The 11,223-nt window shown below is 50.4% G+C and overlaps 1 protein-coding gene across 4 annotated transcripts; it reads right to left on the reverse strand.

Annotated features, from left to right (window-relative positions):
• Positions 1-253: 253 nt before the first annotated feature.
• GJB1 (gap junction protein beta 1) lies at positions 254-7,727 on the reverse strand. Of its 4 annotated transcripts, none has more exons than XM_074206678.1 (2): positions 7,588-7,727; positions 254-1,666 (listed from the first exon to the last, which is right to left on the reverse strand). In XM_074206678.1, the coding sequence occupies exon 2, from the start codon at positions 1,648-1,650 to the stop codon at positions 799-801; it is 852 nt and encodes a 283-aa protein (XP_074062779.1). In that variant the 5' UTR covers positions 1,651-1,666; positions 7,588-7,727; the 3' UTR covers positions 254-798. The 4 variants fall into 4 exon arrangements, with proteins under 4 accessions (XP_074062779.1, XP_074062778.1, XP_074062780.1 ...); XM_074206677.1 differs by having other exon boundaries at positions 7,605-7,726; XM_074206679.1 differs by lacking the exon at positions 7,588-7,727 and adding an exon at positions 7,462-7,543.
• Positions 7,728-11,223: the final 3,496 nt, after the last annotated feature.

Below are 11,223 nucleotides of genomic sequence, written 5' to 3' on the forward strand. Positions count from 1 at the left end.
GGAAAAGCTCCTCCCTGATTTGGCACAGCTCTCAAGCAGAGGGTTAAATTCGAAACCGAATCCCACTTGTGGGGATTTGCCAAAGGCAGGCAAGGAGGTTCATGGGGTCCTAGGGGAGTGGGAGAGAGGTCCCTGTTCCATAGCTTCTACTGGTTAGAGAACTGCTTTGTCAACTTCATTCCTTTCATCAACCAAGGCAAAGGCAAAGCCAACTCAGCTGGGGGAAGGCGGAAGTCGCAGGGGAAAGAATTCAACAAATATACAAGTCACAGTCACATTTACTGTAAAATCCTGTTTAATGTGTAACATTGCAGGCCCAGGCCTGGGTCCTAGAGTCAAAGGTAGTACTGACCAATCCCCACCCCAAGCTGATCAGATGAAATAAGAACCTGGTTCTTCCCAGCCATCCAAGCCTTTCCCAGGTGCCAGCAACAACCCCACCTCACCCCACCGGTAGGATCCCCAAATGTTGTCAAGGTTAGTGTCATCAGTGGAAGTGTTGGCAAAGCCCTCCCCCACCCCTGACCCCAGAAATACCCAGGGGTCCCAGGGAGAGGAACAGGAATTGAACTCTAGCCTCCTTTGTTCCCTTATGTTCAGGGAGGAGGGGGCTGAGATCTGTCCCATACCCCCCCCCCCATGCCTTCTCCTTTCCTCCCTACTTCCCCCTCCTCAGAGGGCTTGGGGCTGGAGGGGAAGTGGGGGGGGGGTTCTTGTGCTGTGGTCAGTCTAGCACACTGGGAGACTGACAATTGACTAAGGCCAGAGCTGTGGGGGGAGGTGGCTCCAACTATGCCCTCAGCAGGCAGAACAGCGGTCACTCTTCTCAGCCAGGCCAGCCCCTGATCCAGGGCTACGTCGCAGGATGTCTTTGAGCGAGCTGTCCTGGTCACTGAGCAGCTTGTTGATCTCATTCTGTTTGCACTCGTGGGACAGTCGGTGACCGAACCCTGAGCCCTTGCGTGAGGGAGGGTTGGAGCGGCGCTGAGCCCGGCGGGCACAGGCCCGGATGATGAGGTAGACCACCTCGGCCACATTGAGCACGATGCAGATCCCTGAGGCGGCCAGCATGAAGACAGTGAAGACCGTCTTCTCAGTGGGCCTGGACACGAAGCAGTCCACCACATTGGGGCAAGGGTAGATGTCACACTTGACCAGGCGGACCATGGCATAACCTGGGTAGAGCAGGTAGAAGACGTACATGAAGACGGCCTCAAAGAGCAGACGGAAGAGCACGCTGATGACATAGGTCCACCAGAGTGTGCCTGAGATGTGCACCTTGTGGCGCTTGACCTCCTCCAGGTGCAGGGGGTCCCCGTGGCCCTCCAACCGCAGCATCTTCTTCTCCATGTGCTGCTGATGGGCCACGTGCATAGCCACGAGCAGGGCTGGCGTGGACACCAGGATGAGCTGCAGGGCCCACAGGCGCACATGGGAAATGGGGAAGAAGTGATCGTAGCAGACGCTGTTACAGCCAGGCTGCAAGGTGTTGCAGATGAAGGAGGACTTCTCGTCACCCCACACGCTCTCAGCAGCCACCACCAGCACCATGATACGGAAGATGAAGATGACCGAGAGCCAGACGCGCCCGATGGCCGTGGAGTGCCGGTTCACCCCGCTGAGCAAAGCGTACAGGCCCGTCCAGTTCATCTCGCCTCACTTTGACCTGAAAAGACAGTAGCCCCAGTGGGGCTGTAAGCCCCACCAGCACCCACTCCCACAACAGCTCCATAGAGCCACTTCCTACTCTAGGTTGCCTCAGTTTTCTCCTCTGCTAGAGGAGAAGGAGATCAGGTTGAATGACTTCTGAGGTTCCCCTGCCACCTTGAAAGCCCTGATGCTTGCATCAAGCTCTACATGGGGCCAGGGGCTCTTTGGTAAAGTGAGCCCCCTCCCCCAAGCTCTCCCATCACCTCATCTCCATCCCTTTCCTCTCTTGCTGGCCCAAGTCTGATCTCTACTGAGTTGCCTGGGCTCCAGCCCCACCAGGGAGTCCTCCCTCCCTCCCTCAGATGCCATGCCCCACTTCCCCACCAGGTTTGGGCTCCCCATCCACCCCACATATTACCTTGGGAGTGCCTATCCCAGAGGCCGCCCGGACAGGTCCCTATGGTTTCATACCCGTGCTGGGGGGGGGGGGGGGTTGGGGGGTGATCCCTAGGTCCGCGCCTGCGTCCCAATTCCTCACTGCCGGGTGCTGGGGAGTCATATGCTGCCTTATACCCAGCATGGACACAATAGGGGCTTTGTGGGACTCTGAACAACGCCCTTTAGAATTCAGATCAAACGCCCTGACTTCCGCCCACCCTGGACACAGAGCACTTGTGTCCCAGAGCCGGACACCCAGCCTGCACCCACCTGTTCTGTGCTCGCCCGGTCCATCCCCATACCCGCCATAAAGCCAGAAGAATGGCAGGGGAGGGGGGGAGGGGAAAGGCAGCCAGGGGATCTGGCCAGGGGAATAGATTGGGAGGGCAGGAGGTCCCTCCCCCTTATTACCAGGATCCCCTTGGATCTCTCATTCAGTTGCTTGGGCTTCTTAACTCTTATACACTTGCCCCTGTGACAACTTTAGTTCATACTGAGGTTCTCCTAGGCAGGGCAAAGTTGGGTCTTCTCCCTCACTGGTAGACCAGTGGGGTCCCCAAAAGTGCCCTTTCTTTTCCTACTTTTCTTGGGGAAGCCAGGAGAAGACCCCATGGTCCCATGCTGAGCATCCAGGATCACAGCATCATTGATATGGAAAGCACTCAAAAGAACCCTTATTTTACAGATGGAGAAACTAAGCCCAGAGGCGTTCAGAGACTTGCCAAGGTCTATGTGGTAGGCAGTGGTACAGCCTAATGTGGAACCACTCTCCTCCTCTGAAGAGCTGCCTAGGGCAGGCAGCTAGGTGGTCTTTGCTGCTCTCTCCCTCCCCCACCCCCAAGCTTCTGGGAACACCCAACCTGACTTCCCAGTTTGTTGACCTGAAATGTCTGCCCCACATAAAAGAATAGCCTGTTCTGTCCCTATCTATTTGTTGCAACCTCAGGTCAGTCACTGGAGGGCATAGACTCCACAGCCCCCTGATAAGCTCACCTCTCTTGACTGTTAGTGTGAGCTAGCAGCTGAGGGCTCTGGGGAAACTAGAAATCGGGATGAGGGGCAACTAGAAAATAAACACAGAGTCAGCCTGTGCCGACCCCCATCAAACCCTTGCTAGAGACTTTTGCCTGGTTCTAGTTTCCACAATCCAAAAAAGACTCAAAGAGAAGCCTCGGAGCCCAGAGAAGATACTGGGAAATGATGTTAATGGGGGAAAGAAGTTAAGGTTCATTTAGCCTGCAGAAAAGTGTAAGTTGGCCAACACAAACTCAGAGGACCTGTGCCCAAGTCCTGCTTCCACCAGTCACTTCTAATTTGTGTGACCTTAGGGACAGACTGTTACTTAGAGGCTGTAGAGAAGTGTCTTCAGAGCTGAGCTCAAGTCCATTCTCTGGTATATCCACCCACACACCCACCCCTGAAGTTTCAGACAAAAGAATGATCAGTCCCAACCAAATAATACACATCACCTAACTCTACAACCAGGCAAGAAATTGGGAGTTTCCATTGTCCAAGAAATCATTTTCTAGTCTAGTATGAGTCTTTTTTTTTTTAAGTCTCTATTATGTGTCCCTAGGAAGTCACTGTGGCATACCTAGGAAAGTGTTGCCTTGTCTTCAGAAAGTGAAGGTTCAAATTCGGCCTCAGGTACACACTGGGCAAGTCACAAGGAGAGCTGAAGGCCATAGCCACAGCTATGGCTGTCACAGATGAATTGCTCATCTGCATTAGTGCAGAAAATTTTCACAATGAGTTCTCCCCACACAGGTCCAGACCTCTTCCCTTTCATCATCATCATCATCATCATCATCATCATCATCATCATCATCATCATCATCTTCTTCTTCTTCTTCATCTTTTTTGTCATCTTTTTCTTCATCATCATCGTCATCGTCATCATGATCAGTACATTTTGTCTAGTCTAAATGAAGTCTGAACCCACATCATCTGGGGACACATAGACTTTCAGCCTTGGGAACAGAAATAGGTCCAACCTCTTCCACATCCCAATCCTGTTTCTCTTTCTTGCCAAGTGGGAATGGTGGGAAATTGGATCCCTGTTTTCATTTGTGCTTGCTGCATTTGAAGTCAAAGGACCCAGGCATAAAGTAAGAAGGAGGGAACTGGGGCAAGGAGTGGAGCAAGGTCAGAGGCAGAGCAATGAATCCCTGGTTTGTGTTTGGGGTTATAAAGGTCTCCACATGTGACTTTTCCTATTAGTAGGAACTTCCAAGTAACCAAATTGTAATTATGGTGGACATTTAGGGACATTTAAGCTTTGCAAAAACACTTTGCAAATATTCTCTTATTTGATTCCCACAACAACCAAAAGAGGTAGGTGTTATTGTTATTCCCATTTTACAGATAAGGAAAATGAGGTAGACAGGAGTGAAGCAACTTGCCCAGGGTCACACAACTGGTAAGTGTCTAAGGCAGGATTGGAACTCACTGGACCACCTAGCTGCCTCTAATGTGAGCTGCCTTTCCCTTCAAGATGTGGTTGGAGGTTTCCCTTTCCCTGAAGGCTTTGTTTTTTTTTTTTAAATTTAATTTTATTTATTGAAGGCGATGGGGTTAAGTGACTGGCCCAAGGTCACACAGCTAGGCAAATATGAAGTGTCTGAGGACGGATTTGAAGTCAGGTCCTCCTGACTCCAGGGCTGCACTCTATGCACTGCCCCACCTAGCTGCCGCTCTCTGAGAGCTTTGAAGTAAAGAGAGCCTAGTTCAGGCAGGAACTATGGATTAATAGTCATTGAAATCCCTTTTAAATCTCAAATTCTGTGTTTTTGCAAAAGTCCCTTCCCAATCTAGGTTGTTCCTCTCTAAAATGAGAAAGTGGGTCTGGAGCATGGCTGAGGTCTTCTTCAGCTGGATGGCCATCATAGCTGGTAATCGACAGAGCAGAGACTTGATGCCGGAAATTCTTCCTAGGGGCCCACCCAGCCTGGCCAAGACAATTGTACTGTGCCTTCCTGGGCAAACTGGCGTCAATTGTGAAATTCATAATGCCAGTTAGTGGAGGTAGGGCCGGCCGGGCCGGGCTGGGCTGGGATAGCTTCAGGAGCAGATGATCAAGGAAGGTTCAGAAATGCCTTTCCTTAGGCAAAGGGAGACTGGCTTGACTCCTCTCTTGTGATCTCAACTCTGAGCCCTCCATTGCTTTGTGCATCCCCCATTCTCTCCAGTATTTCCCTGGATTTAGCTTTCTCTTTGATTTTTACCTGCCTCTCCTTCAGCTCTCTATCCTGGAGGGAAACAAAGTCAGACCTGTCTTTTGACTCTTGAACCTGAAGCAGACGAACACCCTTCAGTGATCCTCTTGGAGAAGTCCAATGTTGCTTTGTTTCCCTCAGGTCTTGGGGTGCAGAAGGGGAGCATTGATGACCATGGCCTCCATCTAAGATGCTGGCCTCCCATTCAAGTCTTCCTTCCAGGAACTCCAGTTGAGCCTAGCCAGGCCCCTGTGGAGCAGCTGCCTTTGGCGCTGCCACCAACTGGCCAACTTTTCCTTTGGAAGTCTGGCAGCTATCAAGGCTTCAAGAGGAGGGACTTGATTTTGAAATCCAGACTGGTTGAGTGAGATTTGTTTAAAGTCCAGCTATCAGTCTGGTTTTGGGGCACTTCCAGGAGGGGGGAGAAGGGACAAGAGAAAAGCCCAAAGGGCAACTCCACCAAGACCCCTCTCCTGGATCTGGCCCCACCTAGCAAGCAAAGCATTGGCATTCCAGTTGGAGGTCTCATGTGTGTCCCACCTTTTCTCCTATACCTGGTGATCCCATACAAACACAGCAGAAATCCTTTAATCTATGCAGCATATGAAGAACCCAGGGGAGATGATAGTGGAGGGGGCAGGGGACAGGGGACAGTTCATTTGTGCTCCATTTCCTCTCCCTTCCTCTACCCTTATACCATCTTGCAGGTGGGGGGGAGGGGAAGGAGGAATTAATACCCCACAACAGACAGAACCACCACAAGTAATAAGGGAAAACAGAAATACTGGCCCTTCAAAAAAAAAGGGAGATAGCCTGGGACACTGGCCCCATGGGAGAAAGCCACTTACCCTGTGGAGGAAGAGACCTGGGAAACTGAGAGGGCTGCTGGGTGGGGAGCAAAGTGGGACCAACAAGGGCAAGGGAGCTCATATGGGAGGTGGCTGCTGTAGAGGAGAAAGTTCAACACCCTAATTTCTTTTTAATTTATCTAATTAGTTTTACTAACTCCATTTTATGCTACCGAAGGAATGCCAGTGTTGTCAACTATGAGAGCAACACATTTTAAAATACCATTCTCTTTTAAAAGATTATTTGAAAATTTTGAGCCCTTTAAATTTTGCTGCTCTGGGAGCAAAGCTCTATTCCCCTGTCCTGGTTCTGGCTGTGCCAACAAGTATCTATTCTGGGAAAACTGAGGCCTGCTTTTCTCTTTCTCTCTAGACATCTCTTTCCCAGCTCCATGGCCCCAAAATGGTGAAGGTAAAGGTGTCTCCCTTTGTCCCTTGCTGCCATATTGAGAAAAGAATTCAGTTACTAGTACCTGACTGATTAGATGACTCCCTCTTCTCCAAAACCCTTCTCACTAGTGAAGCTGTCTCTTGAATCTCTGAAATGGGGATATCTCTTTTTGACCTCCCCTGGCAGAATCTTTGGCCAGGCTCAGTTTCCCCAAGCCCCTCATGTGGCCTTTCCCAAGATTCTTCACCTTACCTCCTGTTTGGAGCCCACCCAAGTCTGGACTTTTCCCAACCTTTAGTTCCATTGTAGTGGACCAACCTTGCTTGTTGAGCCTTAGTCCCACAGAACCCAAGGAAGCCCAGCCCCTGCTCTCACCAACTTGGCAGTTTGATGGAGGAACTAACAGCCTTGCTGACTTTCCTGACTGGTCTCATCTCCCTTGCTTCTGGGGAGCAGATCTCAGATCTCAAAGATCTCAAAGACCTCTACTTCCTCCAATGTCTCCACCAGCTCCTGGAACAGTTGCCCACATCTGGGCTAGCCTCATTTCCTTTGAACTCTAGGACTCCAACTACATGGTCAGGCTTGACCTGAACCTCCTTGGCTCCCACCTCCCCACTTTCCAGGCTCTGGAAAGAACCTCCCTTCCCCCCACCCCTCCCATGCAGGCTAGAGCTCTTGTTTGGCTTGGAAGCCAGCACTGCAGCTAAATAGCCCCTGGCAGCTGTCACACTGAGTCCAAGTCCAGGACAAACCTGCTCAGGTGGGCAAAGAATACTGGCCAGCCTGAGCTCAAGGAGCCTTCAGCTTGGGGCTGGGGGGGGCTGGGGCAAGTTTCAAGGGGTGGCCACCCCCATGTCTGGCAAAGGGGCCTGACAGGAGGCAAGCCAGGGAGTCCAGAGCCTGCCAGGGGACTCACCTCACTTCTGTGTGAAGGAAGAGATCCGGTAAGCCTGACCTGAGGCTGAAAGACAAGGGTCCTGCCCCCTCCCCCACCTACACATATAATTTCCCAAGCCCCTTGACCCCCTCACCCCCTCCTCACCTCCCTGGCACACTGACCCTGTGGCTGCTGGTGCCCTTCCCCAGGGAATAGCTGCAGGGGTGTCTGCCTGGTGCCACTCGATGCTGTCAGCCTGGCCCAGCCCAGCTCAGGGGAGGGACGATAGAGTCCAGGGCCAGTGGAAGATATGGCCCAAAGCCCAGGAGGAACCCGACAAATATTAACCAGCCCCACCTCCTCCTGTGTAAGCAGTATTCCATCAGGATAGATCGATTGATGAGTGACCCTGGCTCCTCCTGCCTGAGGTGTGCCCAAACTTTGGGTGCTCGTCAGGGGTAGCGTCTCTGTTGCCCACATGGTCAACCATACCCCATCCTGCTCCCTGGCCCATCTGCCACCCCTAGTTTCCTCCTCCAAGCTGGGCTATCTGTCCTACTGGAACTTTAACTGGACCCTGAGGAGGCGACTTGTCCTCACCAGCTTGCTTGCCTTTTGGATATCTAGGAATAGAGAGCCCTTGGACCTCCCCTGGAATTGCCCTGTTTGGGGGGACCTCAGTTCAGAGACCTGGGTTCTCATATCTAGGCTCTGGGGATTCGAATTCAGAGGCTTGGCACCTAGGGTCAGAGATCTGGGTCCAGGGTCCAAGGGTTGAAGAAGAGGGGGTTGGACTGCTGTAAGCAGCACCCACCTTTGGAAATCGTTAAGATACAAACTGTCAACCATTAACTGACTGCTTAGCTCAGACCCAAGGGTCTGCTGTTGAGGGTGTGGGCTGAAGCCCCTAGAGACAACCAGGCCCGACTGTCCTAGCTGTTCTAGCCCATGGCGAGGAAAAGCCAAACTTGGCTTCTAGTCCCTGACTTTCATTCTCTGTTCCAGCTCACCTTCCCATTGGGCTGGGGAGCGGGAGAGTGGTCTGACCCTCTGTTGGCCCAATTTGGGTATGGACAGAGTTCAGAAGTATCAGCTGACCACATGAAACCCACCCAGTGATGGGCTTAGAAGGCCTGGAGCTATCTACTTCCCAGTCCCTCTTCCTCCCTCCCCCACCCCCCAAGGAAGCAGGACTTGGGGTCAGGGTGGGGGTCATTTTCATGAAAGCTCAGAAGTGACTTGGGTAGGAGCCCACAGTGAGGGTGTGTGGCTGAGTGGAGGTGCCAAGGCTCATAGCCTGTGAAGGAAGGATACAAGAGAAAGGCCAAAGATCAGCACCTCAGGAACTTGGAGCATAGAATAGTGGCTAGAGAAGAAAGGCTTGAGGCTTTTTGTCCAGGATCCATCTTCCACAAACAGCTGACCCTCAAGAAGCAGTGGGCAGCTGGGAGCCCCAGGAAGCTACTCTCCCCCTCCTCTTTGGCTATGCCCCCCCCCCCCCCCCCCCCATTCCCCAGGAGAGCAACCTTTCTTGGCCAGGTGACCCAGAGCAAGTCTCTCCCCTACACTAAGCCTTAACTGTCATCAGTTAAATAATGACACCCAAAATGCCCCACTCCCCACAAGATTATTTGGACAATGAGCCAAAGTTAGCAAGTGCTCGGTCACCTGTTGGCTGTGATTCCTACAGATCTGTAAAGGAACGGCCCAGCCTTTGGGAGCCTCCACCATCAGGCACTGTCATTACACACTGCTCCATCTCAGACTATGGAGGCCCCAGCTGAACTGCTGGGCCTCTATCTTGGCTTGCCTGTGCTGGCCCTGGCCAGGACATCCTCTAGAATTTCTCCTGCTGAAATTTTTCACTTGTTCCAAGACCCAGATTAGGGGCCAACCCTTCCAGGATACCTCAAAGGGCTACCTCCCTCTTTTCATCTTGATTCCCTTTGTCTTTCACTTGTCTATACAGCACTTGGACTCTAACTTGGCATCTAACTGGGAAAAAGAGTCAGTGAGTTATTTGGGTCCTCATCTCACCTGCTCCCCCCTCCCCCGCAACAGCCCCTCAAAGACAAGACCCTGTATCCCCAGCAATGAGGCCATAACCTTACTTGGAAAATGTTTCTTCAACCTTTCTTCTTTCTCTTTCTTTCTCTCTCTCTCTCCATCCTTTCATTCATTCATTCTTGTTTCCCTTTCTTCAATTTTTCTTTCTTTCCTTCTCTTCCTTCTTTTTTTCTTTCCTGCTTATTTTCTTGCTTTCTTAAACGAACAAATAGCAAACAATAGTTACATATTATACATATAGGTTCTAAATGTATTGATTTAATAATAATAATAATAATAATAATAATAATCACTAGCATTTCTATGTCACCTAAAGATTTGAAAAGCACTTTACATTTGTGATCTCTTCTTTCAAAAAAGGAGATTATTGGGAATTGGACTAGTTGAAGGAGCTTTTTTTTTTTAGAGTTTTGCAAGGCAATAGGGTTAAGTGGCTTGCCCAAGGCCACACAGCTAGGTAATTATTAAGTGTCTGAGACGGGATTTGAACCCAGGTACTCCTGACTCCAGGGCGTAGAGGAGCTTTTAAGGAAGAACTGAACCCTCAAAGAATGGGTGGAGTTTGACGCGGTGGAATGAGGAGGATCTTCTAGGTAGAAGGAAAGTTGTGGAGGTAGAAAGGTGGAAGGCCTGTTTGGGGAATCATAGGACTTTGAGTTGGTTATAGTTTTAGAAGCTATAAGTGATTTGTCTAAGGTCACCCAGGTAATAATTAGCAGAACTGGAACTCAGATCCTCTGACTTCAAATGTCATGTACCATGGGAACAATGGAGGAGTAAACCAGTTTTCCTGAATTAGGAGGTTTCTGTTGGGGAGGAGTGGGAAATAAGATTGGAAAGGTAAGTTGGGGCAAGATTCAGGAGCACTTTGAATGGAAGGCCAGGGAGCTTGGACATTATCCTACACACAATACGTGACAACTTGGTTCCACCAAGAACAGGCTGTACATTTCCAGGAAGGCCTCTGATGTAAACAAAAGACATCAATAATAAAAAAAAAAACAAACAGGTCACACTTGACTTACCTCATTTCCTTTTTTGACAGGGCTACCACCCTGGTAGGCCAAAGACAAAGCTGTGGATATGGGTTACCTAGATTTTAGCAAGAAGGCAGGATGGTATGGTGGCTAGAGGGCAGCCTGGGGTTCGAGTTCTATCTTTGATTCATCCTATCTGTGGAACTAGGCAAGTCAGTTCTCTGAATTCTCAGGAATTCTGGAAGATTCAAAATTGTAGAGGTACCCAGCTGCATTTAAAGAGGGACTTCCTCTTCCTGGAGTTCCCTCTCTTGGTTTATCCATAGCTATTTGATAAGAATCTCATGAAATTCTACTGGTCAAGATGGAAATATGGTGGCTGTCTGACAATGCAACTAAATGGCTTTGAAATTGGTGGAATGAATAGGGGAGAGGTCTGCAATGGAGTGCCCCAAGAAACTGAGCTTGACCTCATATCGTTTCACATTAATGACCTGGGTAAAGATAAAGATGGCATCCTCATCCAATGCGCAGATAATAGCAAGCTCCGCACGAACCAAGAGTGCCAGGCAGATCCCAAACCAAATGTGCTATTAGGCTACACTAAGAGAAGCATGGCCTCTAGGAATAGGGAAGACTGTGTGCCCCTCTGCCCTTTGCCCTGGGTAGACTACAACTGGAGGATCATGAAGAGCATGGGATATCACATTTTAGGAAAACCATAGATAATCTGGAGAGAGTCCAAAGGCCAGCCACT

This window comes from Macrotis lagotis, chromosome X (assembly GCF_037893015.1).
Source record: "Macrotis lagotis isolate mMagLag1 chromosome X, bilby.v1.9.chrom.fasta, whole genome shotgun sequence".
Classification (NCBI taxonomy): Eukaryota; Metazoa; Chordata; class Mammalia; order Peramelemorphia; family Peramelidae; genus Macrotis; species Macrotis lagotis.

Bases quoted from the DNA above. Each gene is read 5' to 3' on its own strand.
- GJB1 (XM_074206678.1), bottom strand. From the start codon at position 1,650: ATGAACTGGACGGGCCTGTACGCTTTGCTCAGCGGGGTGAACCGGCAC.